Source organism: Oncorhynchus masou, chromosome 20, assembly GCF_036934945.1.
Source record: "Oncorhynchus masou masou isolate Uvic2021 chromosome 20, UVic_Omas_1.1, whole genome shotgun sequence".
NCBI lineage: Eukaryota > Metazoa > Chordata > Actinopteri > Salmoniformes > Salmonidae > Oncorhynchus > Oncorhynchus masou.
Window position 1 is genome coordinate 4,852,760 of NC_088231.1, and position 26,627 is coordinate 4,879,386.

The window sequence follows — 26,627 nt, forward strand, 5'->3', positions numbered from 1 at the left end:
ATTGCGCACAACATTGCACAGGTCTTATTTTCATGAGTTGGACATTAATTTGCTTTCCAGAGCTAATAAACACGTGGAAACGAGAGCAACATTTTGTATTCCTAGTTGAATTAGTTAGGGAGTGTAAACAAATTACCAGCTTTTTTTTACATTCGAATTTCAATAGCTCATTGGTCATGTGGCCTATTTGCCTCAAACAAGATCCAGAATGTCCACTGACTACCCTTCGATATTGCACACCCTTTAGTTTGTCCATTTTCATCTCACAAGACTTTACATTAGTTTTTAAAAACGTAACATTTCCATAGCTCCTTGGTCATGTGACCTAGTGACTTCAAATGAGGTTCAGAATGTCCACTGAGTGGGCCTACACATTGCACACCCTTTAGTTTATCCATTTTCATCTCACATTAATTTTTCTAAATGTACAATTTCAATAGCTCCTTGGTCATGTGGCCTACTGACCTCAAACAAGGTTTAGCATGTCCACTGACTACCTTCATATCGCTCACTCTGTTTGTTTACTTTCATATCATGCTATTTTACTTAAATCTGTGGATGTTAAATCACATGGAAGTTGAAAAGCATTTTTTGAAGATAGTTTATTGTGAGGCTGGAACATTTGCTATCTTTCACGTGGACACTGAAAAGATCCGCAAATGGCTGTACGTGGTATGGATCAAGGACAGGAGAGGTGTTCGAACAGAGGTGCTTAATAAAGGAAGGCGCACAGGTAGGCCTCATGAAAAACTGTTTCATATGCTCTTTTTAATCACAGTAACAGGCATGAATTTCTCAGTCAGAGTGAGCTTGATAAGGTGAAATAATCATTTTCATAGCATCACTTTCATATACTGTTTACATTAAGACAAATCCTACTATGTTGAGTATTAGAATGCAGTTTCCATAACCTGATAATGACTTGATATTTGAGTGCATTCACAACAAGCCACCTGCACACAACTTACAAAATGCAATAGTGCATTTGAGGGTTCGTTTATCTGATGAAAATAGTTATTTGATGCATGGCCTACTATTTCTAACTGGAAAAATACATTCCTATGTCTTTTGTGAGTAAAATCCTTTTTCCAAAATTAATTTAGGTACATTTTTGTGAAGAGGTATGAGGGTTGTGATATGAGTCATTTAATAGTACAATCATTTAAGGGATCAATACATTTCTATGTTGCTTCCCCAGTATCTGCATGAACCATCAGGCCAAGTGTTTTTGGTTGACGCTGCTGGACAGAAAGATAAGGAGGAATCGGAACACGCTGCATTCAAATTCAGGTCTTTAGTTATTCCATTGTACTGGATCTAATACATATTAGCATTTGACCTATATTCATAAGTGTAATCATTTTTTATGACAAACTTTGAAAAACTCTTGGCTGCTGGCTCTGTCACTTTCAGACATGCGCAGGGGAAGGGTAGCTCTTGACTTGAACCACAGAGGTTCTCTATTTTTATGTAGTTGTCAGACAGCCGTATGATCAGTTCATGCCTATGATTTCAACAAAGCCAATAACTGCTTCATGTGTGACACTGATAAAGAACCTGGATGTGGCCCAGAGACTGACTGGGTTAGTAACTTTATTTAATATGTTTATAATATTTTGACAACAGTGACAGCATGTAAGGACAATATGTGATATAACACAATGGATGGCTAATTCGTCACTTGTCATACTGCATTGATATTATTTATAACGTGTTACGTTTTGTTTTAGATTGAATGTTTTGCTTGCCAGCGGTGGTTCCATGTGAAGACAAAATAGTTAAACAGTATAAAGAACACAAACTGTATAAAGGACACACACTGAAGAGGCTCTGAAATATATATATAAACCGGGGATAAAGAGAAAGTTAACACTGAAATGTTTCATACTTATTTGAAGTTAAGTGTCTGTTGACATGTTGGAAACATTTAATGGTCTACAATTTCTGTTTAATTTGTCAATATTACATATTTATTCCTTGATTTACTGGCCACCATTACTGTGGTTACATGTTCAGTATATGTATTGACCAGCTAACCCACTGCAGCCTACCTCACTCTCCATCCCTGCTTTGGACAATTAATAGCATGACTCTCGTACTTTGCTCTTTTCCTTTATGGTTGATATTAACAACGAAATGAGATAGTATCTGTCTCTCTCCTATTGTGTACCGCTGTTAAATACTGTGTAAAAATAAAACACAGGGGGAAGAAGTACTTAGAACTACCAATTATTCTAGATAAATATTAAAGAAAAGGGTAAACACAACACTGGACTGAACGCCCTAATTGGCAAACTAATATTAATGTACAACAATATAGAAGAGACATAAGAGGTTATGCAATATTAAAAATGCAACATTTTAAACGATTAAAAATGCATGTTACACCGAGTTATTTTACAGTACACAAACAGGAGTGTGCAATACAGAAGGGTACATTCTGAGCCATGTTTTAAGTCACTAGGTCACATGACCAAGGAGCTACTGAAAGTTTAAGTTTAGAAAAAATGTATGTAATGTAAAACCGTGTGAGATGAAAATGGACAAACTAAAGGGTGAGAAATATAGAACGGTAGTCAGTGGACATTCTGGACCTTGTTTGAGTCAAGTAGGTCACATGACCAATGAGCTATTGAAATTAGAATGTAAAAAAAAAAAACTAGGAATACAAAATGCTGCTCACATTTCCACATGTTTATTAGCTCTGGAAAGCGAATTAATGTCCAAATCATAGAAATAAGACCGGTGCAATGTTGTCTGCATTTTTACCAACATAATGACACTTATTTGGAGTCTGTGGCTCAAGTGGTTTGAAAGCTATTGAGGTTTCAAAGTTCGAATATCAAACTTGAAACGGTCTTTAGCTCGGTCGATATTCTTCCCTTCTACACAAACTTGACACATGACCACATATTTTACATGTATGACACTGAAGAGGCTTGTGCACGAAAACTCTTACAGGGTATCTCATGAATCCTAACGTTATATGAGAAGGGAGAGACTCTTCATCAAAGAGTAGCATGGATGAAGTGAACTTTTCTCCGTTCACCATACAGGTCAATCGACGTGTGGTTTTGATGTGTTCAGTTATATCGTGTGGTTTTACTTCTTGCGCAAACCCAGTAGTAACCCCCTTGATAGGCGCCCTGCTACGAAAATCCATGCAGAAAACATTCCACTCCGATCTTTTTGAGTCTTTAAAACACGCTTCTTCTGCTCCGCAGACACACAAAACAAATCTAAATAGGACCAATCTTGTGACTGGAGACGATAAACGAGTCTCGTGGTTTCCTATTTTAGAACACAAGTTGAGTTCTCGTTTCCCTTTTTCTTCGCCACTGTAACCGACTCATTCTCACATCCTGTGATGGAGTCGCAACTAGACTCCTAGCGCTTTCAGAACGAAACCTCGTTTCCGCCATTTCTTCCTTCTATCCCCCACCTCCGTTCTCGGTTTGTTTTCTGAAAATTGGATTTGGGGCGAGGGCGAATATAATTGGAACCAATCATATTGGTGGTTGGATGGTTAGTTGAGACTCACGCATTCCTAAATCACAATCAAATTACATTTTATTGGTCACATACACATATTTAGCAGATGTTATTGCTGGTGTTCCTAGCTCTGACAGCGCAGTAGTATCTAACAATTCACAACAATACACACATCTAAAAGTAAAATAATGGAATTGAGAAATATATAAATATTAGGATGAGCAATGTCAGTGGCATTGACTAAATACAGTAGAATAGAATACAGTAAATGCATATGAGATGAGTAAAGCAGAATGTAAACATTATTCCATTATTTAATGTGGCCAGTTGATTCCATGTCTATAATATATGGGGAAGCAACCTCTATGGTGCAGGGTTGAGTAGCCAGGTGGTACCCTGTTAGTGATGGCTATTTAAGACAGCGGGGTAACCCGGCCGTGGCTCGGGTGGTTGATGTCTTTGATGATCTTTTTAGCCTACCTGTGACATCGGGTGCTGTAGGTGTCCTGGAGGGCAGGCAGTGTGCCCCCTGTGATGCGTTGGGCAGACCGTACCACCCTCTGGAGAGCCCTGCGAGACATAGGTGTCCGCAACGTGGCTGGTTTTATTGTCTGTAGGCCCTACCACATATGTCCCGTGTCTGAGCCCTTGAATTGCGCATCTGTAACGGATGTGAAATGGCTAGCTAGTTAGCGGTGGTGCGTGCTAATAGCTTTTCAATCGGTGACGTCACTTGCTCTGAGACATTGAAGTAGTGGTTCCCCTTGCTCTGCAAGGGCTGCGGCTTTTGTGGAGTGATGGGTCACGATGCTTCGAGGGTGACTGTTAATGTGTGCAGAGCGTCCCTGGTTCGGGCCCAGGTCGGGGCGAGGGGATTGACGTAAAGTCTATGCTATTACATTGATGCTGTTGACACGGGGATCACTGCTTGCTGCGGAAAAGGAGGAGGTCAAAAGGGGGGTGAGTGTAACGGATGTGAGATGGCTAGCGGTGGTGTGTGCTAATAGCTTTTCAATCGGTGACGTCACTTGCTCTGAGACCTTGAAGTAGTGGTTCCCCTTGCTCTGCAAGGGCCGCGGCTTTTGTGGAGTGATGGGTCACGATGCTTTGAGGGTGACTGTTAATGTTTGCAGAGCGTCCCTGGTTCGGGCCCAGGTCGGGGCGAGGGGACGGACGTAAAGTCTATACTGTACTTCTGGCGCCGACAGAGATGGCCGCCTCGCTTCGCGTTCCTAGGTTTTCTCCACGCATCGCGCCGACAGAAACAAACACCTTTCTGGTAAGAAGAGGGGTGGGGGCGTATGCCTTATGGCTAACGAGGCATGGTGCGATGAAAGAAACATACAGGAACTCAAATCCTTCTGTTCACCTGATTTAGAATTCCTCACAATCAAATGTAGACCGCATTATCTACCAAGAGAATTCTCTTCGATTATAATCACAGCCGTATATACCCCCCCCAAGCAGACACACTGATGGCTCTGAACGAACTTTATTTAACTCTTTGCAAACTGGAAACCATTTATCCGGAGGCTGTATTCATTGTTGCTGGGGATTTTAACAAGGCTAATCTGAAAACAAGACTCCCTAAATTTTATCAGCATATCGATTGCGCAACCAGGGGTGGAAAAACCTTGGATCACTGTTACTCTAACTTCCGCGACGCATATAAGGCCCTGCCCCGCCCCCCTTTCGGAAAAGCTGACCAAGACTCCATTTTGCTGATACCTGCCTACAGACAAAAACTAAAACAAGAAGCTCCCACGCCGAGGTCTGTCCAATGCTGGTCCGACCAAGCTGACTCCACATTCCAAGACTGCTTCCATCACGTGGACTGGGACATGTTTTGTATTGCGTCAGATAACAACATTGACGAATACGCTGATTCGGTGTGCGAGTTCATTAGAACGTGCGTTGAAGATGTCGTTCCCATAGCAACGATTAAAACATTCCCTAACTAGAAACCGTGGATTGATGGCAGCATTCGCGTGAAACTGAAAGCGCGAACCACTGCTTTTAATCAGGGCAAGGTGTCTGGTAACATGACTGAATACAAACAGTGCAGCTATTCCCTCCGTAAGGCTATCAAACAAGCTAAGCGTCAGTACAGAGAGGCTAATCTGAAACCAGACACCTTGCCCTGATTGAAAACAAGACTCCCTAAATTTTATCAGCATATCGACAAGCTAAGCGTCAGTACAGAGACAAAGTAGAATCTCAATTCAATGGCTCAGACACAAGAGGCATGTGGCAGGGTCTACAGTCAATCACGGACTACAGGAAGAAATCCAGCCCAGTCACGGACCAGGATGTCTTGCTCCCAGGCAGACTAAATAACTTTTTTGCCCGCTTTGAGGACAATACAGTGCCACTGACACAGCCTGCAACGGAAACATGCGGTCTCTCCTTCACTGCAGCCAGGGTGAGTAAAACATTTAAACGTGTTAACCCTCGCAAGGCTGCAGTCCCAGACGGCATCCCCAGCCGCGCCCTCAGAGCATGCGCAGACCAGCTGGCTGGTGTGTTTACGGACATATTCAATCAATCCCTATACCAGTCTGCTGTTCCCACATGCTTCAAGAGGGCCACCATTGTTCCTGTTCCCAAGAAAGCTAAGGTAACTGAGCTAAACGACTACCGCCCCGTAGCACTCACTTCCGTCATCATGAAGTGCTTTGAGAGACTAGTCAAGGACCATATCACCTCCACCCTACCTGACACCCTAGACCCACTCCAATTTGCTTACCGCCCAAATAGGTCCACAGACGATGCAATCTCAACCACACTGCACACTGCCCTAACCCATCTGGACAAGAGGAATACCTATGTGAGAATGCTGTTCATCGACTACAGCTCGGCATTCAACACCATAATACCCTCCAAGCTCGTCATCAAGCTCGAGACCCTGGGTCTCGACCCCGCCCTGTGCAACTGGGTACTGGACTTCCTGACGGGCCGCCCCCAGGTGGTGAGGGTAGGTAACAACATCTCCACCCCGCTGATCCTCAACACTGGGGCCCCACAAGGGTGCGTTCTGAGCCCTCTCCTGTACTCCCTGTTCACCCACGACTGCGTGGCCACGCACGCCTCCAACTCAATCATCAAGTTTGCGGACGACACAACAGTGGTAGGCTTGATTACCAACAACGATGAGACGGCCTACAGGGAGGAGGTGAGTGCCCTCGGAGTGTGGTGTCAGGAAAATAACCTCACACTCAACGTCAACAAAACTAAGGAGATGATTGTGGACTTCAGGAAACAGCAGAGGGAACACCCCCCTATCCACATCGATGGAACAGTAGTGGAGAGAGTAGCAAGTTTTAAGTTCCTCGGCATACACATCACAGACAAACTGAATTGGTCCACTCTCACAGACAGCATCGTGAAGAAGGCGCAGCAGCGCCTCTTCAACCTCAGGAGGCTGAAGAAATTCGGCTTGTCACCAAAAGCACTCACAAACTTCTACAGATGCACAATCGAGAGCATCCTGGCGGGCTGTATCACCGCCTGGTACAGCAACTGCTCCGCCCTCAACCGTAAGGCTCTCCAGAAGGTAGTGAGGTCTGCACAACGCATCACCGGGGGCAAACTACCTGCCCTCCAGGACACCTACACCACCCGATGTTACAGGAAGGCCATAAAGATCATCAAGGACATCAACCACCCGAGCCACTGCCTGTTCACCCCGTTATCATCCAGAAGGCGAGGTCAGTACAGGTGCATCAAAGCTGGGACCGAGAGAATGAAAAACAGCTTCTATCTCAAGGCCATCAGACTGTTAAACAGCCACCACTAACATTGAGTGGCTGCTGCCAACACACTGACACTGACTCAACTCCAGCCACTTTAATAATGGGAATTGATGGGAAATTATGTAAATATATCACTAGCCACTTTAAACAATGCTACCTTATATAATGTTACTTACCCTACATTATTCATCTCATATGCATACGTATATACTGTACTCTATATCATCGACTGCATCCTTATGTAATACATGTATCACTAGCCACTTTAACTATGCCACTTTGTTTACATACTCATCTCATATGTATATACTGTACTCGATACCATCTACTGTATCTTGCCTATGCTGCTCTGTACCATCACTCATTCATATATCCTTATGTACATATTCTTTATCCCCTTACACTGTGTATAAGACAGTAGTTTAGGAATTGTTAGTTAGATTACTTGTTGGTTATTACTGCATTGTCGGAACTAGAAGCACAAGCATTTCGCTACACTCGCATTAACATCTGCTAACCATGTGTATGTGACAAATAAAATTTGATTTGATTTACTGTTACACATCCACTTGGTCTCTGTACTGACAACCATATTCCCAGTCACCTTGCCATGGTTAAATGCGGTGGTCCGTGCTTTCAGTTTTGCGGGAATGCTGCCATCTATCCACGATTTCTGGTTTGGTTGGTTTTATTAGTCACCGTTGGAACAACATCCCCTATACACTTCCTGATGAACTCAGTCACTGTTATGGGTGTAAGATGGTATAGTGATGCTATCTGTTGGTAAATGTTAATTACTGCAACTCCAGTGTTTTACCGGTGTGCTTGAAATACCCGGATGTATTGCAAATGTACTGAACAAGACTAGTTACTCGCATCAATGCCTCTGTCTTGTCATTTAACATTCAAACATGATGTCAGAGTCGGATAACTAACCATGATTTCCGCAAATTAGAGTCACCTGGTCTGGTTTACCAAAAAAATGCTTATTTGAGTAAAAGTTTGCCGGAATTGATCTTCGCTAGAGTGAGTTTGCTCGTTAGCTTCAGTGTTGTTAGCACCGGTTAGACATGGCCGCGAACATTTCCCCTCCTGCAGCTATGAAGCTCAGCGGAGATTGGAGCACGAATGTTTAGAAGTGAATGGGAGGACTATGCACTAGCAACAGGACTTCTGGAAAGGGAAGATGAGGTGGTAGTGGCTGCCACTTTGAGGACTATAATGGGAACTGAATGCCGACAAGTATACAAACACAACCTGAACCTAACAGCAGCTCAGCAAGGTAACGCAAGAGTTGTTCTTGATGCTCTTGAACGTTACTTTAAGCCAGCAAAGAACGTTATCTGCAAGCGTTACGTTTTCAGTTGTTGCAAACAGGAGGACGGGGAGTCCATTGACAGCTTTGTCACTAGGCCAAGGGAAAAGGCAGCTAGCTATATGTGACTACGGTGCTTTAAGAGATGAACTGGTCAGAGATAAGATAATGCTTGGCATAACTGATGAGGGCACGCGCAGGAGTTTGCTGAGAGAACGTGACCTAACACGGAACCCAAACCAGCTGCGCACGTGTGCCATCGTGCATAAATGTATTTTGTCCCCCTACACCAAACGCGTCATCAACACGCAGGTTAAAATATCAAAACAAACTCTGAACCAATTACATTGATTTGGGGACAGGTCAAAAAGCACTAAACATTTATGGCAATTTAGCTAGTTAGCTTGCACTTGCTAGCTAATGTGTCCTATTTAGCTAGCTTGCAGTTGCTAGTTAATTTGTTCTGGGATATAAACACTGAGTTGTTATTTTACCTGAAATGCACAAGGCCCCGCCCCTGACAATTAATCCACACATAAAATGGTCAACTGAATTGTTTCTAGTCATCCATATTCATTCCAGGCTTTTTGATCTCTGGACTTTATATTGAGATTAGCAACTTTCATAAAGTAGGTGCATTACCGCCACTGACCTGTTTGGTTATACTCACGTGGGTGACTGAAAAACAATGAGGAAATGGCACGTGGGTACCTGCTTCTATAAACCAATGAGGAGAGGCAGGATTTGCAGCGCAATCTGCGTCAGAAAAAGAACTAATTTCTATTTTAGCCCTTGGCAACGCAGACGCTCGTTGGCCGCAATAATTGAATAACATAGATTTCTAAATTTATTTTGCAAAGCTTGAGCACGGGACGCGAACGTTGTAGTCAGCCTGTAACAATCACCATGTCCGTATAAGCGTTAACGTTATTCTCGGACGCAACCAGGAACCAACCCAACGCCAGATCATATCCCAGTCCACGTGATCAAAATAATCTTGAAGCATGGATTCCGGTTGGTCAGACCAGTGTTGAATAGACCTTAGCACTTGTACTTTCTGTTTGAGTTTCGGCCTATAGGAAGGGAGGAGCAAAATTAAGTTGTGAGCTGATTTGACCGAAGCGAGGGCGGGTCTTGTAGACATCGCGAAAAGGCGAGTAGCTAGTGTTTTCCATAAACGAGTCCTACAGGCAAGGTGTTGATAGAACTTCAATAGCATTTTCCTCAAATTTGTTTTGCTAAAATCCCCAGCTACAATGAAGGCGGACTCAGGATATTTTTATTTTATTGTATTTTACCTTTATTTTACTAGAAAAGTCAGTTAAGTACAAATTCTTATTTTCAATAACGGCCTAGGAACAGTGGGTTAACTGCCTGTTCAGGGGCAGAACGACAGATTTGTACCTTGTCAGCTCGGGGATATGTGGTTTCCATTTTGTATAAAGTCCAGTGTAGTTCCTTGAGCTCTCTCTTTTCTTTCATTTTGTATGCGCTATTTAGCATACACAAGAGGTTTAGGCCTATTTAATTACATTTGACAAGTCTATTAGGGACGTATTCTATCAGTAACGTATTCTACCAATAAAACTCCTTAAAAACACATCCCTATAGAACAATCCTTAAATAGCTTTTAAGGCATAGAAACCGTAAATGGCTTGTTAAAAGGAAATACATTTATTTCCATGACAGAATTAAAAAGCAATTTTGGACTGACCAATGTAGATGTTTTCAAATACATGTAACTTAAAAAGGTAAATATCATGAAATTTACATTTGAAATCTTGTGAACATCAATCAGAGTAACCTTGAGGGAATAATATTTGTCTGAAAGAGATATTATTATGATAAGTCAAATATACAAAAACGTGCAAAGAGCATATTCAACTGAAAGTCTTGTTAAAAAAATATAAACTATTGGAAACAAGATTTAAAAATAATTGATGTTGGTACATGATTGAGGGAATGTCGGCACATAACTAACAAAATTAGATAACAAATGTAGGATACGCTTACAGTATAAAACAATGTACATAATGTATTATACAAGATCCATAATTCACTAATTCTACAGGACAATGGTAGAAATAGATCCTAAGTGTAAAGCTAACAGTGACTCAATAATCCATGCTTTCTGGGAATGCTATAAAGTCCATAAAAATAATGGGCGGAGCCAGAACGTTGGCTGTCAGAAGTAGCCTATTACAATGTAAACGTACTTGTAATCCGTCTGTCTGCCTCTTTCTAGACCTGGTATATTTGGGTGTAGTGAGATACCTGATGGGTTGGATAATTATCTCATCTCTCATCTTGAAAAAAAAAACAATACTAAAAACGTGGACATCAACCTGTCCGCCATCATGAACAGAATTGGTGCATGGACGACTGAGATATTGTTGTTGTACACTTTCAGGCCATGTGGCAAACAATAATGCAGGCACTAGGGATGGGGGTGTGAGCATGCGCGTCTGGGCAGATGAGATGTAGTCGTTTGTGCGTGTCTGTAAGTTATTGTTCATATGTGTATGTTTGTATCTGGTGTTAATAAATAAAAATGTAAACTATTAAATAATAAATAAAAATGTAAACTATTAAATATATAGAAAAAGTAAGTAGGGGAGGTGCATCTGCGACAGCCGGACATTAAAGTAGTTTTCAAACAACAAGGCTCAGATCAACATCACAGTGTTGGCATTGTTTATAAAAGGTCATTTAAAATGTCAAAATAAACATGCATTTAAACCCCCATTTCACACACGTTGTTGCAAAGGCTTGTGTGTCGCCTACTGGTTAAATTCGTGTATTTTCGCACGAATTAAGTAGTACATAAATTCGTGTATTTTCGAACGAATTGAACCACACAAAAATGCACAACAACGCACGAAATCTGCTGAAATACATTTTGTACATACATGCGCAAATTGAATGTGAGGCTGGGCTGCACACACCCACAAACTAAAATCACAATGTGCGTAGGCTACATTGTACAATCACTTAGTGAGAGAGACTCAAATCACATTTATTTGCATATATTCAAAGTTTCGCATGGGTCAAATTAAAGCACCCTAATGATTGGGTGACAATAGAGCCACCTACAATGTGATTGCTGCAGGGTGAAGTTTGTAAAGAGCAAATGCAGAAACTTGCAGTCAAAACTTCATGACATTTCATCACAGGATTTTTGTAACGTTCATGCAGTTGACATGGAGATGCAAGGCAGAAAATGTGTATCCCCAGAACGCAATACATTTTGACTTGACAAAAGGGATCAGCTCGAACGCGCCCATTGAGATTAGCACAATTGCGACACTTATTTTCTCACCGGGTATCTGCGCATGTGCAAGGGATTGCTTCAGGTTGCTAAAAAAGTGGTAGCAACGGGACCAAAACAGCAGAGAGCCTTGCGCTTCAAAGCTACACAGGCCCGGTTTCCCGATAGTGATGGAATTTATGCTTAAGAATGGTTTAACGATGCTCCAAGAAAGATATTATCACATATGGCTTCAAATATTAAGGCGGCGTATTATAATGCTTACTCTATAATGATGCTCTAAATCAAGATTTGGCACGTTAGCGACACATCATGTAATATATTGAGACAAATTACAGAGCCTACAAGTATCAAAATATAACTCAATTGATTGAACATGAAATGTATTTCAATATTATTAGCCCACTGTATTTATATTTTAATGCAGTCATCTCGGTTTTAATTTTAAGCATATTTTTACATATTGCTGGTTTGTATCAATTGCAAAGATAGTGGTAACTATTTGTAGTCGACTTTGAATATATCAGTGTCAGATTACGAGCTTTTTCAAGTGCAACATTAATAAAGATTACTTTGGGAAACAACGCATAGATTTAAAGATGTTCCTATGAAGGTTATACCTTTCTTTGGCTTTTGGGAAACCGGGACCAGGTTGTGGCAATTGACCCACCACAGTTAATTTGTGCATCTACGTTATCTGGCTGAGTCAACCTTTAAACCTAACCTAACCATCATCTTATGCATTATGCCGAGTTCAAGACAACTGAGAACTCGGGGGAAAAAACGAAATCCGAATGGGAAAAATCGTTTTGAATTTTGAACGGTCTTCCAACTCGGAATTCGAACTCGGGCCTCTTTCTGGAGCTTCGACTTTCCGACCTGAAGTTCACTGATGTCGTGATTTTACAATTTGTCTTGAACACACCATTACTGCCCCACAGCTGCATGGAGTGACATCCCCTAAAACAAAAAATGTCTCATAGCCTCCCACAAATAGGCAACGTTTTGTCCCTAACACTAAAATGAAATAATATACAACTGAAAAATAAATGTGTTTTTTTTTATTTTAAAAAACAACAACTAGTAAAGTAGCTCTGAACTAATTTCAAATTAAAATCTGAAAATGAATTTTAAACTATTTAAACAAAACTATAATAACCTTGATACACACACACACACACAGAATGATTTGTGCCCTTTGTCTTTGCTACTGAACAACACATTCGTATTTTATTTGTTTGATTCCAGATCTGTTGGGAGCTGTGAATGCTGAAGTGATTACATTGACAGAGAGAGAGAGGCAGTCTGTCATTCTACACACTGGACTAACTGGACTACAGGCTGATAAGATATTTTGGTTCTTTGGTCCAGTCATTCCAAACACGTCAATAGTTAAGAGTCAGGTCATCAGAGGAGAGAACATCACAGAGACAGAGAAACTGGATCTCTCACCATCAGAAATCTCACCCTCAACAACTCTGGAGTTTATCAGCTAGATTTTTGTGTGATTAATCTACACAAAATACTCCATAATGTCAAAGTGAAAAGAAAACTCTATAAAATGTTCAACCCACTTTGTTAGAACAAGCCTAAAATAGTCCAGGATTAAGATTGGCCTAACAAATCACATAATCTGTGTGAAATAATACAATAATATGATTTTTGAATGACTACCCCTTCCTGTGTACCTGATAGGCTACATACAACATCTGAAGGTCCTTCAGTTGAGTAGTAAATTTGAAGCACAAATTCAACCACAAGACCAGGGAGATGTTCCAGTGCCTCATTAAATCCATTCCATTTTGTCGAACAATAAAATGGTTATTATAGGCACTACATTATTATTATTATATAAGAGGCTATATTATAATGCTAGCCAAGTTGTTGCAGTTTTTTTCAATCACTTTGGCACATTTTTCAGATGTAAGGTATATTTTCAAAACTCTTGGTACAACACTTGTAATGCCCCCTGTCTCGTGTTCAGAACCTTTGAATTAGGATTCATTTGAGGTCAAAACATCTTTCAACCCTGAGTCATTCATGAAAAATATTTTTTTCTTCAGAAAATAACATGAACATTTAATTTAGTCACCAATACTGAGAATGATACAGGCTCACCATTTAGTAATTTTAACGTAACATTTAACCTAATAGCACAAAATACATGATACAATTTTCAAAACGGATATTTTTGAAGTGCTGAATAGAATAAACAATGGAGGATAAATAACATTTTCCATACAAATGTTGGAGCATGTTGAGAGATTTTTACTTACAGAAACAGTTTCTTTATACAGTACAAATGAAGAAGAAATCATCCGATATAGGATTATTGTGGCATCTATTGTAAAAACTGAATCCAACAGTAAAAGGAATTTATTTTCTGCCCCAAACAACATTACACAATATATAATTTTATGTGACGTGTCACTGTAACTGCTACAGTATCATCAGCATAAATCATTAGATTAAAGTGTATCAATTAAATTCTGGTATTTACAACACCATTGTAGCGATTGTTATTATGTCAGTCACCTAATCTGAAGCCGAATTATGAATAGGCCTAACCAGACATTGAGAATGTAAACCGTTTATGCGAATCACATGTATGTTCTTGTAATAATTTTGGGTTAGCCATGTTATCCGATGTCTTGTTTTTTGATCACCTGTCAAATAAAATAACCATGTTTAGAGTTTGTGGTCGAACGCAGACACTTGGATTGTGCGCGCAAAACCTAATGTTGTGCTTTGCTCCGTAGCCTAAAATGCTCAGTCTAATCATAAATTTAGCTTAGGCTTACTTATCGAAATTTACAACTACTATGTGATCATATATAACAATTAAAACGTGAAGGTATATCAAAACTAATATTAAACGATGACCTTGATAATTGTTCATTTCCTGGTACGAGTTTTGACTGTCAAACAGTTCGAGCTCATAGTTTATTCAGTGTAGCCTGCGGGTATAAAGGAAATAGTTTATCCCAGAGGAGGCAGGAGCTATATGATAATGTTTTGGGGATTATCCTATTTGTTACTTTTGTTTGTATGTAGTGTTCAGTCACCGGCATAATTCGTCACTTTCTAAATTAAAAGTCTCACTCTGGCAAGAAAAACTAGATCCGCATTGTTGCCTCCTCACTGTAAAATCCTACCACTGTTTCAACGTCACACCAAGTATTGCATTGTGACGAGCAAACAGAAGCCAGCCACACTACTGTGTCAGAGGAAACACCATAAACCTGGTGATGGTGTCAGTGTGCACTGCACCCATCACGCTTCAGCGGTGAGTCGCTCGAGCACAATGGGACAAGAAAATCCCTGCTGGCCAAACACTCCCCTAAATCAGGCTACGCTGGGCCAATTGTGCGCCGCCCCATGGCTTTCCCAGTCGGCTGTGACAGAGCCTGGACTCGAAACCAGAATCTCTAGTGCCTTAGACCACTGCGCCACTCAGTAGGCCCTAAATGTTTGAAACCTTTGATGCCACCACATATATAAACGAAAACATGCACCATTTTCACATATGTAGAGACTGGTATTGTAATGGAGAAAATTAAAATGAGGTTGAAAAGTGGTGGAATTGCCCTTAAGCTTTTGTATTATTATTACATTATTTACTGTATTACAAAAGTCATATTGAACTGTGTTTGGTTGACATCGGGACCAAATATCAACATTTAAAATATACTGTATATATCTAATGGTAGGATAGTTTCATCTGAGCCACTGGCTCAATCCTATTATTTAACTTCCATTTTTTGTTTATTTGGAGATGTAAATCGAACATATCACTTGTTAACTTGTCGACACATTAATAGGCTATTTACTGTATTACATAAGTGATTTTGAAATGGGTTTGGTTGCCAATGCAACCAAATATCAACATTTGAAGGAGATGTATCTTTTGTGCCACTGACTGAGTCTTGCTTTAATTCCAGTTCGTCTACAAATTAATAATTGACGCGTCAGATTCACATCTCCATCTCAACCAAAAAAATCACAGTTAAAGAATAGCACTAAATCAAATCAAATCAAACTTTATTTAAAGTGCATTTAATGTTTGGTTGGTTTGATTTAGTCCAATTCTTCATTTTTGGTTGAGATGGAGACGTGAATACCACATGTCAATTATGTTAAAATTAGAAATCAACCAAAGCTTGAAACCCTAGACCTAAAAGTATTATCTATTTTTTAGTTGGACCCTTCATTGAATTTTAAACAATAGCTGTTGGTGGCTTTGCAAATGTTATAGAGGCCTAAATAGTATAATTTCTATATGATTTATTTACAAAAAAGTATGGTTACGTTTCATTTGCTATTTTAAACATATCCTTTGGAATGACTTCGATAGCAACAGTGAATCTATCAAGTTATTAAGAGATATCTCAATAATTCTCACAATAGCACATTGGTAATAGTCAGTGACAAATATCAAAGATGGGCTAAATTAAGACCCTGGATGGGAGACCAAATGGGTAGCTGTATATAGATTAACTCTCCAGTAGGAGGTGTTGACCAGCCTATTGTTTTTTTTCTGATAGTGGATGTAACGTTGACGATCTGATGTTGATTCAAAAGTACAAAATCAACGTATGTTAAACAAGGTTTGTCTATGTTGAAAATTGGTTACCATGATGACGTACACTGAGTATACAACACATGCTCTTTCCATGACATACTGTAGACTGACCAGGGGATTCCAGGTGAAAGCTTCCATCCCTTGTTTTTTTAATACATATTTTTGTATTGAACCTTTATTTAACGAGGCAATTGATGTCACCCATTGATGTCACCTACTAAATCGACTTCAATCATTGTAGATGAAGGTGAGGAGACAGGTTAAATAAGGATTGTTTTTTAAAGCCTTCAAACATGGATTATGTATGTGCCATTCAGAAGGAGAATGGGTTTCCCGTTCTTCTCTCCTCTGTACCAGGACAAGGTTACTTCTTTCCCGTTCACCACAGAACACACCACAGAACACACCACAGGACAGCTCCCACTGACCAACCGACTGTCGACTGAGGGATTATGTGGGGTGTTTCTGATGTTAGGAGTAGGCACTGAAGCTGGGACACCAGGAGACCAACAGTTATTACAGTGATTATTGGGCACAACATTGACTAAAGGTCACATTTATCATGAACAATAGGAAAGGGAATTTGTGAATTTACCGTGAACAATGTAACTCTGAATACAGATCTTGTTCGATGTTGATTGAAAACTAGTCTCTTGATTTGATTTAAAACATACTCACCGTAGACTGTGAAAATGAAATTGTGGTAGGTGACCTGTTCACTGATGATTTGAAGCTGATAAAGTCCAGTGTCGTTCATGGTGAGGTTTCTGATGGTGAGAAAGATCCAGTCTGAGCATCCATCTGTAGTCGGTATTTGAACGGCGCAGAAGCAAAGTTTGGTAAAAGAATTACGGTTTGTGCCGTCATTCTGAAAACTCCATTGATTGACCATGGCATGGAATCATCTCGGTTTTAATTTCCACCATATTTTTATACATTGCTGGCATGTATCAATTGCAAAGAGTGGCAACATTAGATGTAGTCGACTATGAAGTTATCATCGTTAGATTACGAGCTTTTTGAAGTGCAACAATAATAAAGATTGCTTTGGGAAACAGCTCGGAGATTTAAAGATGTTCCTATGAAGGCTCTACTGATGAACTTTTTTTGGCTTTTGGGAAACCGGGACCAGGTTGTGGCAATTGACCCAGTTTACTTTGTGCATCTACGTCATCTCGCTGTCTTCACAGACAACTAAAACAAACCCTCAGCGCCGCACTGTCACAAGTAATAAAAACAAGGACGAAACACAAACGAGATGGTACAGCAGAGCACCCGGATGGGGAGGCAAGCTAACTGCTCTAAACTATTGAATAGCTGCGCAGAGCCTATACTTCTGCGCGTATACACTAACATTACCAAGCGAACCCTTTCTGGAATCCGCCGATATAATGAAGAGGTGACAGTAGTGACCCGAAAGCGCCACCATGAACACTGGAACAATCTATAACAAAGAGGGAGGGGCCTAACTGCCCTAACTTCAACTATTAAGGGTGTCCACGCCTGAAAGCGTAGAGCAAATAAAGCGGCCGTGAATAGACCTAATGACGTCCCAGTAATAGAGAACTATAAAATGACAACGCTTCAATATTTGGGAATATCAGTATTTTTCATCATCGGTAAGTAGGCTATTCCTATAAAAAGTGTACTTCGTGTCGGTGTTTGTTTTTTACCCCCAATCCACAAGACTCCTGAACAGGTAATCGAATGGTAACCCGTACGATTTCCATTATGTCCCCCCCCAAAAAAAACCCTCTTTTACACGGCTGCTACTCTCTGTTTATCATATATTCATAGTCACTTTAACCATATCTACATGTAGTTGCTACCTCAATCAGCCCGACTAACCGGTGACTGTATATAGCCTCGCGACTGTTATAGCCTCGCTACTGATATTTTTCACTGTCTTTTTTTACTGTTGTTCTTATTCCTTTAATTACCTTTTGTTCACCTAATACCTTTTTGCACTGCTGGTTACAACAGGCAAGTCTCCTCATAATGTATAGGCTAGCCTATTAGAGATTGCTTTGGAATAACAGCTCGGAGATTTTAAATATGTTCCTATGAAGGTTCTACTGATGAACTTTTTACTGCTTTTGGGAAACCGGGCCCTAGGTTGTGGCAATAGACCCAGTACTTCAGTTTAGTTTGTGGTGTCTACGTAATCTTGCTGAGTTTACCTTTAAACCTAACCTATAACCTTAAACCTAAAAATGCATGTTTTTATAAAACTTAAACTAAATAAAAACTAGTAAAGTGGATCTGAAAACAAACTTAAGGTCAACTGAATTTCAAATTAAAACAAAACTATTAATAACCTTGATACACACAAACAGTATGATTTGTGCCCTTTGTCTTTGCTACTGAACAACACATTCATATTTTATTTGTTTGATTCCAGATCTGTTGGGAGCTGTGAATGCTGAAGTCAATACATTGACAGGGAGAGAGAGGCAGTCTGTCATTCTACACACTGGACTAACTGGACTACAGGCTGATAAGATATTTTGGTTCTTTGGTCCAGTCATTCCAAACACCTCAATAGTTGAGAGTCAGGTCATCAGAGGAGAGAACATCACAGAATTCAAAGGAAGATTCCGAGAGAAACTGCAGCTGGACAGAGAAACTGGATCTCTCACCATCAGAAATCTCACCCTCAACAACTCTGGATTTTATCAGCTCGACTTTTTCAATACACACAAAACATCTCAGAGATTCTATCTGACTGTCTATGGTGAGTATTGGTTTTTATATATAACAGGGTTTCAAGTGGGACCCAATGCCCATACCTTACAGTAATAGGTGTGACACAAAACATTACACAGTGCCTATAATATTCATCCCCAGTGGACATTTTCACATTTTGTTGTGTTACAAAGTGGGGTTGACATGGATTTAGGCCAATAGGGTTGTTTTGGTATTAATCTACACAAAATACTCCATAATGTCAAAGTGAAAAGAAAACTCTATAAAATGTTCAACCCACTTTGTTAGAACAAGCCTAAAATAGTCCAGGATTAAGATTGGCCTAACAAATCACATACTCTGTGTGAAATAATACAATAATATGATTTTTGAATGACTACCCCTTCCTGTGTACCTGATAGGCTACATACAACATCTGAAGGTCCCTCAGTTGAGTAGTGAATTTGAAGCACAGATTCAACCACACAGACCAGAGAAATGTTCAATACCTCATCCAGGCTGTATCACAACCGGTCGTGATTAGGAGTCCCAAAGGGCTGCGCACAATTGGTGCAGTGTCGTCAGGATATGGCCGGTGTAGGCTGTCATTGTAAATAAGAATTTGTTCTTAACTGACTTGCTTAGTAAATTGAAGGTAATTTAAAAAATATATATAATTCAATCCATCCCATTTTGTAGCACAATAAAATACTTATTATAGGCACTATATTATTATTAGTATTATAATACATGATAATTATTATTATATAATAGGCTATATTATAATGCTAGCCATGTTGTTGCAGTTTTTTTCAATCACTTCGGCACATTTTTCAGATGTAAGGTATATTTTCAAAACTCTTGGTACAACACTTGTAATGCCCCCTGTCTTATGTTCAGAACCTTTGAATTATGATTCATTTGAGGTCAAAACATCTTTCAACCCCGAGTCATTCATGAAAAATCATGTTTTCTTCAGAAAATAACATGAACATTGGATTTAGTCACCAATACTGTATATCAGAGAATGATACAGGCTCACCAATTAGTAATTTTATCGTAACATTTAATCTAATAGCACAAAATACATGATACAATTTTCAAAACGGATATTTTTGAAGTGCTGAATAGAATTAAAAATAGAGGATAAATAACATTTCCCATTTCATTTCCCAGACCATCAAATTTTGGAGCATGTTGAGATTTTTTTTTGACTTACAGAAAGAGTTTCCTTAGAGTACAAACGAAGAAGAAATCGTGAAATATAGGATTATTGTGGCATAAATTGTAAAACAGAAGCCTACAGTAAAAGGAATTGATGTAGTGTACTGTATGCCAATTCTGCCCCAAGCAACATTGCGCAATATAAACTTTTGTAACTTGTCACTGTAACTGCTACAGTATCATCAGCTAAAATCATCATTTTATAGTGTATCAATTAAATTCTGATATTCACAACACAATTGTAGCGATTGTTATTATGTCCCCAGTCACCGAATCTAAAGCCGTATTATGAATAGGCCGAACCAGACATTTAGAATTGAAACCGTTTATGCGAATCACATGTATGTTCTTGTAATAATGTGGGGTTAGCCATGTTATCCGATGTCTTGTTTTTTGATCAACTGTCAGATAAAAATAACCATGTTTTGAGTTTGTGTTCGAACGCCGACAATTGGATTGTGCGCGCAAAACCTCATGTTGTGCTTTGCTCCGTAGCCTAAAATGCTCTGTCTAATCATGTATTTTGCCGAGGCATACTTATCGAAACTTGTGAAACTAATGTGATCATATATAACAATTAAAACGTGGAGGTATATCAAAACTAATATTAAACGATTCCCTTGTTTATTGTTCATTTTCTGGTACGAGTTTTGACTGTCAAACAGTGGGTGCGTTCGAGCTCATAGTTTATTCAGTGTAGCCTACGGGTATAATGGCATCAGTTTTTGCCAGAGGAGGCAGGAGTTGTATGTTATTTTTGTTTGTATGTTGTGTTCAGTCAACGGCATAATTCTTCACTTTCTAAATTAAAAGCCTCAGTCTGGCAAGAAAAACTAGATCCGCATTGTTGCCTCCTCACTTTAAAATCCTAATACTGTGTCAACGTCACACCAAGTTTTGCTTTGTGACGAGCAAATACTTTGAATATGAATGCAAATTGAAAGAGTGATTTTGTGCAGTGAACAAGTGACTGTTTGTTGCACTCAGTCAATTGAGAATGTGCTTAGTTTTGAATTGAGCAGTTTTGATCTGTTTAGATTTGTGCTTAAAGTTGTGAAAATGTACCACATACTTGTGAAAATTGCACCAAAGTGATAAATAAAAAACTGAATGTGCTCACCACAATTTTGTTACTAGTGAGAGTTGTCCTCCTACCCAGAGGACCAATATTAATGACATGAATCTGTTTTAAATCATTGTTTGAATTATTTTAATATCCCAGCTCCAGTACCACTTCCTCAAGTCAAAAAAATCCTGGAAGGTCATTTTCTGGTCAGTTCATCAGAGAAGGGGAGCTGTTCAGTGGTGTGTTCTGTGGAGAACCAGAGAGACATGACCCTATCCTGGTACAGAGGAGAGAAGAGACTCAACCAGACCAGCAGCCCTGACCTCTCCACCAACCTGTCTCTCCCTCTGGAGATAAAGCTACAGGACAACAATATCTACAGCTGTGTGGCTGCCAACCCAGTCAGCAACCAGACAACCAAACTCAACATTGAAACACTCTGCCTTCAGTTTGTAGGTATGTCATTAATGGTAATGTGCAACATTTTCTTTGTTATTGGACTGGTTAATTAGTTTACTTGGATCCCCTGTCACTTCTATTCTTCCAGCGCTGTGGGTTAGACACCAGATAAAACAGTCATATTTATCGACAGGAACAGCCCACACAGACAGCATTCAGTCACATTATTTGTTGCTTTTGATTAAATTAAGCAAAAAAGTAGAACAATTTAGCAACACTATCAAATTAAATTATGAGAAGAAACAGGGTAAAGTGTATATATTGTCTTGGGACTCATCAGTTTGTTCCCTGTTTTTATTTCGACAGAGTCTGATCCTAATCTAATCACAATCGTTGTGATAGTCCTTGGAATAGGACTATCTATCGTAATATGCTGCATCTGGAAAAGGAAATATATTAAAGGTAAGTGACATCCCTCTTGAGTAGCCTAAAGAGAAAGTACTCCTGTCATGGTTGATAGTGTATGGTATGAGCAGTGTTGAAATACGCAATTGTTTTTGTGCTCACTGTACAGGGCGCTGTGTATCCACTTCAGGGAGTCCAGAAGAGGAGGACTCTGTGATGTAGCCTACTCTGTCAGACTGTGCATTTTTATTTATTTATTTATTTTTATTGTACCTTTATTTAACTAGGCAAGTCAGTTAAGAACAAATTCTTATTTTCAGTTACGGCCGAGGAACAGTGGGTTAACTGCCTGTTCAGGGGCAGAACGACAGATTTGTACCTTGTCAGCTCGGGGGTTTGAACTTGCAACCTTTCGGTTACAAGTCCAACGCTCAATTTCATCTTCTTCCCCATTGAAGAAAAATAACTGCAAATCAATAATAGGAAGGTGTCCCTAATGTTTTGTAAGCTCAGTGTTACTCCGGTGGTTTAAATGTTTCCCTCAAAACAACATTGATTACTTTTGCCAAATCCAATGTATTTTCCACATCACAATAACTTGACAAATTACGTTGAAACAATGTTGGTTCAACCGATGTGTGTCCGGTGGGATTTTATGTTTTTTTGTGACACCAACTGTGGGTTTGCTAGTTGATAAAGGAATGTATATGTTTAAAGTAATGATGAAAGGATTCCACCCTGAAATCATATAATTGTATGAAATGTGTTAGAGTCATAATTCCATAATGTGTGTGACTAGACCATTGTGTTACTATTTCGCAATATGAGCTGAGTAGAGTTGAGACATTCAAGGCCAACTGAACTGTCGACTTGTGATAACTCTGAAACCAAATAACAGGAAAGAGGCCAACTTAGGTAAGGGGGAGTAACTGTTAGGAATGGCTAGGCTTGTAGAAGATAATGAGAATGTGTGTGTGTGTCTGGTTATAAAATTACTGTGTTCTCATTTTTGACTTCAGAGTACTCTCTGAATAAAGGATTGATCTATTGCAGGTGGGTCCCTGGCTGTTTCATTCCATTTGCCTCCATAGAAGGTGCCATGTGGAGCTAGAGTTTCAACCGTTTTATATCAAACGTTTATATATGGCTTTATATGGATTGAATTTACCTTCCCCTTTTATCATTGTTTGTCATCAATATCACTTGGATATTGAGGCCTCGTTTATTCTCACACTGCTGAGGTGTGCAGTTATTCCCTTACAAGGCACAGTCTTTTTTGTGATAATGTTTACTTAACTACAACAGCAACCTCTCATCTCATCTATGGAAATGCATATGGAACCAAAACCTGTAGTCTATTTGGCATCTATAGAAGTGTTTGTTTTTATCTGTGCTGAGGAGCAGGGAAACTTGAATTAGCCCAACTGGGTGCTAGGGGTGAGGGGCAATATAAAAAATAGCCTTTTGGGTTCCAATTAGAACCCTTTTAGGTTTCATGTAGAACTCTCTGTGGAAAGGGTTCTACATGGAACCCAAAATAGTTCTCCCTGGATGGAATGGAAACAAAAAGTGTTCTTCAAAGGGTTTGCCTATGAGGCCAGTCGAATAACCCTTTTAGGTTCTAGATATCATTTTTTTCAGCTAAGAGTGTAGGTACTAGACACTATTTTAAACTCATAACAATCTCCAGATTGCACAACAAAAAGATCCTGGTTGTCATCACAACAGCACTATTGCTGCAGAGCTCCAGGAGCTCTGCTCAGTGAGCTAACTAGCCTAACATTTTGCCAAAATACAAATGCTGAGAGAATGTTGTTATTTTAATAATTTATATGTAATATCATGTTTTTTAACATATTTGAATATACAACAAACTGTTGATTCAATGTCCTTGGTAGTACCCGACAAGATTAATTCCAGCTGAAAAGACTTAGAATAACTATATTTTAACAGGCCACTGTTAACGTGCTGTTATGTGTCTGATGTGTGATCTCTATAGGTGAAAGCACCAATGACACTGTGATAGCATTATGACAAGGAGAGCAATGTCCACTTTCCTAAAACAAAACAAAATAGTCCACCAACAAACACCATGATACTTTTCATGGTTATGGCAAAGTTGTGTATTCTTGACAGGTATCCTTATGCTTTTGCTATAGCAATTGACATTAGTGGGCAAGTGAAAACAACTTCTGTTATAAAACTGTTTCCAGTACATAGTTACTTTTCCAAACACATTTGAGTAATTTCGCAGACGCTCTTATCCAGAGCGACTTACAGTTTGTGCGTTTATCTTAAAGTAGCTAAAAGAGAGAGAACATATCATAGTCATAGTAATCAAAACATTTTCCTCATGTAGCTATCAGCAAAGTCAGTACTAGTAAGAAAAGACAAGTACAAGTGTTAGTTCATGAAAGGTAAGGGTGTTTGTTTTCTTCTTATTATTATGTCATGTAAATGACAATATCATCACACTGTTCAAGTCCATGCAAAACTATGGACAGTTTTTTAAAATAGTGATACCCCAGAGAGTCAAGTCTGAGTCTAAGGTTTTCATCTGTGCCAGAAGTGATGAACCAGCAGAGCGATCGTGGCCATAGCCACCAAGGCAGACAGGACTGATCGCACCACCAACTCAGTCAGGGTGATGCACCGGGCACAGTCACTGGAGTCTGAGTGAGAGAGACACACAGACAATGAGAGTCACATTACGCATATCAATTGATCCAATATCAGTATGCTATGGATTGTCGACATACCTGCATGTTGCAGACAGTGCTCCTCAATGCTGAGTATGGCTGTGTGGTTACTGACAGGGTTGGTTGCTACACAGCTGTAGGTGTCACTGTTTTGTCCCTTAATTTCCAGAGGGAGAGACAGATCGGCCTGATGGGGACTACTTGTATTGTTCAGTTTCTCCTCTCCTCTGTACCAGGACAAGGTTACCTCTCTCCCGTTCGCCACAGAACACAACACAGAACAGCTCCCACTGACCAACCGACTGTCTACTGAGGGATTATGTGGGGTGTTTCTGATGTTAGGAGTAGGCACTGAAGCTGGGACACCAGGAGACCAGCAGTTATTACAGTGATTATTGGGCACAACATTGACTAAAGGTCACATTTATCATGAACAATAGGAAAGGGAATGTGTGGATTTAGCATGAACAATGTAAATCTGAATACAGATCTTGTTCGATATTGGTTGAAAACTGGTCTAAAACATACTCACCGTAGACTGTGAAAATGAAATTGTGGTAGGTGACCTGTTCACTGATGATTTGAAGCTGATAAAGTCCAGCGTCGTTGATGGTGAGGTTTCTGATGATGAGAGATCCAGTCTCTCTGTCCAGCTGTAGTCTGCCTTGGAATCTCCCTTTGTACTCAGTTATAATTTCTCCTCTGAAGGCCTGACTCTCAACAATGAATATCCCTGGGTGGACTGGCCCAAATAGCCAAAATATCTTTGCGTCACTCTGTAGTTTGGCAAGTCCCGTGTGTAGCGTGACAGTCTGCCCTTCCCTCCCTCGCAGTGCCTTCACTTCCGCCTTCAGATCTGAAACACAGTAACACATTTGGTAAGTCGCCCACCTAGTCGAAGAAGAGTTCACACGTCAGGGGCCTGAGTCCAGACCACACAGGAAGAGCCAAGCTTACTCTTTGTGAACAGACAGGAAATTCTAACAGCTTTGACTACAATTTTCAACACTGATATTTTTGAAGCGCTGAATAGACAATCGCCATTGCTCTGTCTAAAAAAAGAAAAATGAATGTGGACATTTTCTTGATTCATCAAAAAAACACCATATTTTAAGTACACAATAGGATAAATGCCACCAATTAAAGTTGTATTCGGGTATTATATTATGTGCATCAGTAAAATGGGAACACAAAGGACATTTTAGATGATACAGGCTTATTCCCTCTTATTGCTGCCTTTAGTATTGTTTTTAACTGATATCTTTCAACCACTAATAAGCATAGTTTAAATACTTTGATTTAAATCAAATATCCACGTCATAACAAAATAACAGAACATAGCTGTAAAAACCTGTTTAAAAAAATGATTTAAGCTACCTGCCACCAAGAAAAGCAAGAGAGTAGGTATTAAATAGCGTACCATCTTCTTAGTCAGTCCAACATCTATCTGGTCGTAACTTAACTGATAAGACCTATTTCCAGTGGTCTTTGACTTCCTGTATCCCCACAGGGGAGGCGGAGTCACCACATCTACAACCTCAAAATCTCTCAGTTCATATATGACTACTGTATTAGTTTCCACTGGGTGGCATAGATGATGTACAACAGGGGCGGCAGGTAGCCTAGTGGTTTGAGCATTGGAAGGTTGCAAGATCGAATCCCTGAGCTGACAAGCTACAAATCTGTTGTTCTGCCCCTGAGCAAGGCAGTTACCCCACTGTTCCGAGGCCATTATTGAAA

At 39.7% G+C, this 26,627-nt stretch overlaps 2 protein-coding genes across 2 annotated transcripts; one reads left to right on the forward strand and one right to left on the reverse strand.

Annotated features, from left to right (window-relative positions):
• Positions 1–1,453: 1,453 nt before the first annotated feature.
• LOC135506732 (hepatic and glial cell adhesion molecule-like) lies at positions 1,454–23,240 on the forward strand. The gene is made up of 6 exons (XM_064926078.1): positions 1,454–1,583; positions 13,076–18,028; positions 18,811–19,143; positions 21,541–21,840; positions 22,150–22,245; positions 22,358–23,240. Exons 2-6 carry the CDS (start codon positions 17,983–17,985, stop codon positions 22,408–22,410), a joined length of 828 nt encoding a protein of 275 aa, XP_064782150.1. The 5' UTR covers positions 1,454–1,583; positions 13,076–17,982; the 3' UTR covers positions 22,411–23,240.
• A 769-nt stretch (positions 23,241–24,009) lies between these two features.
• LOC135506507 (SLAM family member 5-like) lies at positions 24,010–26,342 on the reverse strand. Its single transcript, XM_064925874.1, has 4 exons — positions 26,265–26,342; positions 25,420–25,743; positions 24,948–25,244; positions 24,010–24,860 (listed from the first exon to the last, which is right to left on the reverse strand). The coding sequence occupies exons 1-4, from the start codon at positions 26,308–26,310 to the stop codon at positions 24,742–24,744; spliced, it is 786 nt and encodes a 261-aa protein (XP_064781946.1). The 5' UTR covers positions 26,311–26,342; the 3' UTR covers positions 24,010–24,741.
• Between the last annotated feature and the right edge of the window lie 285 nt (positions 26,343–26,627).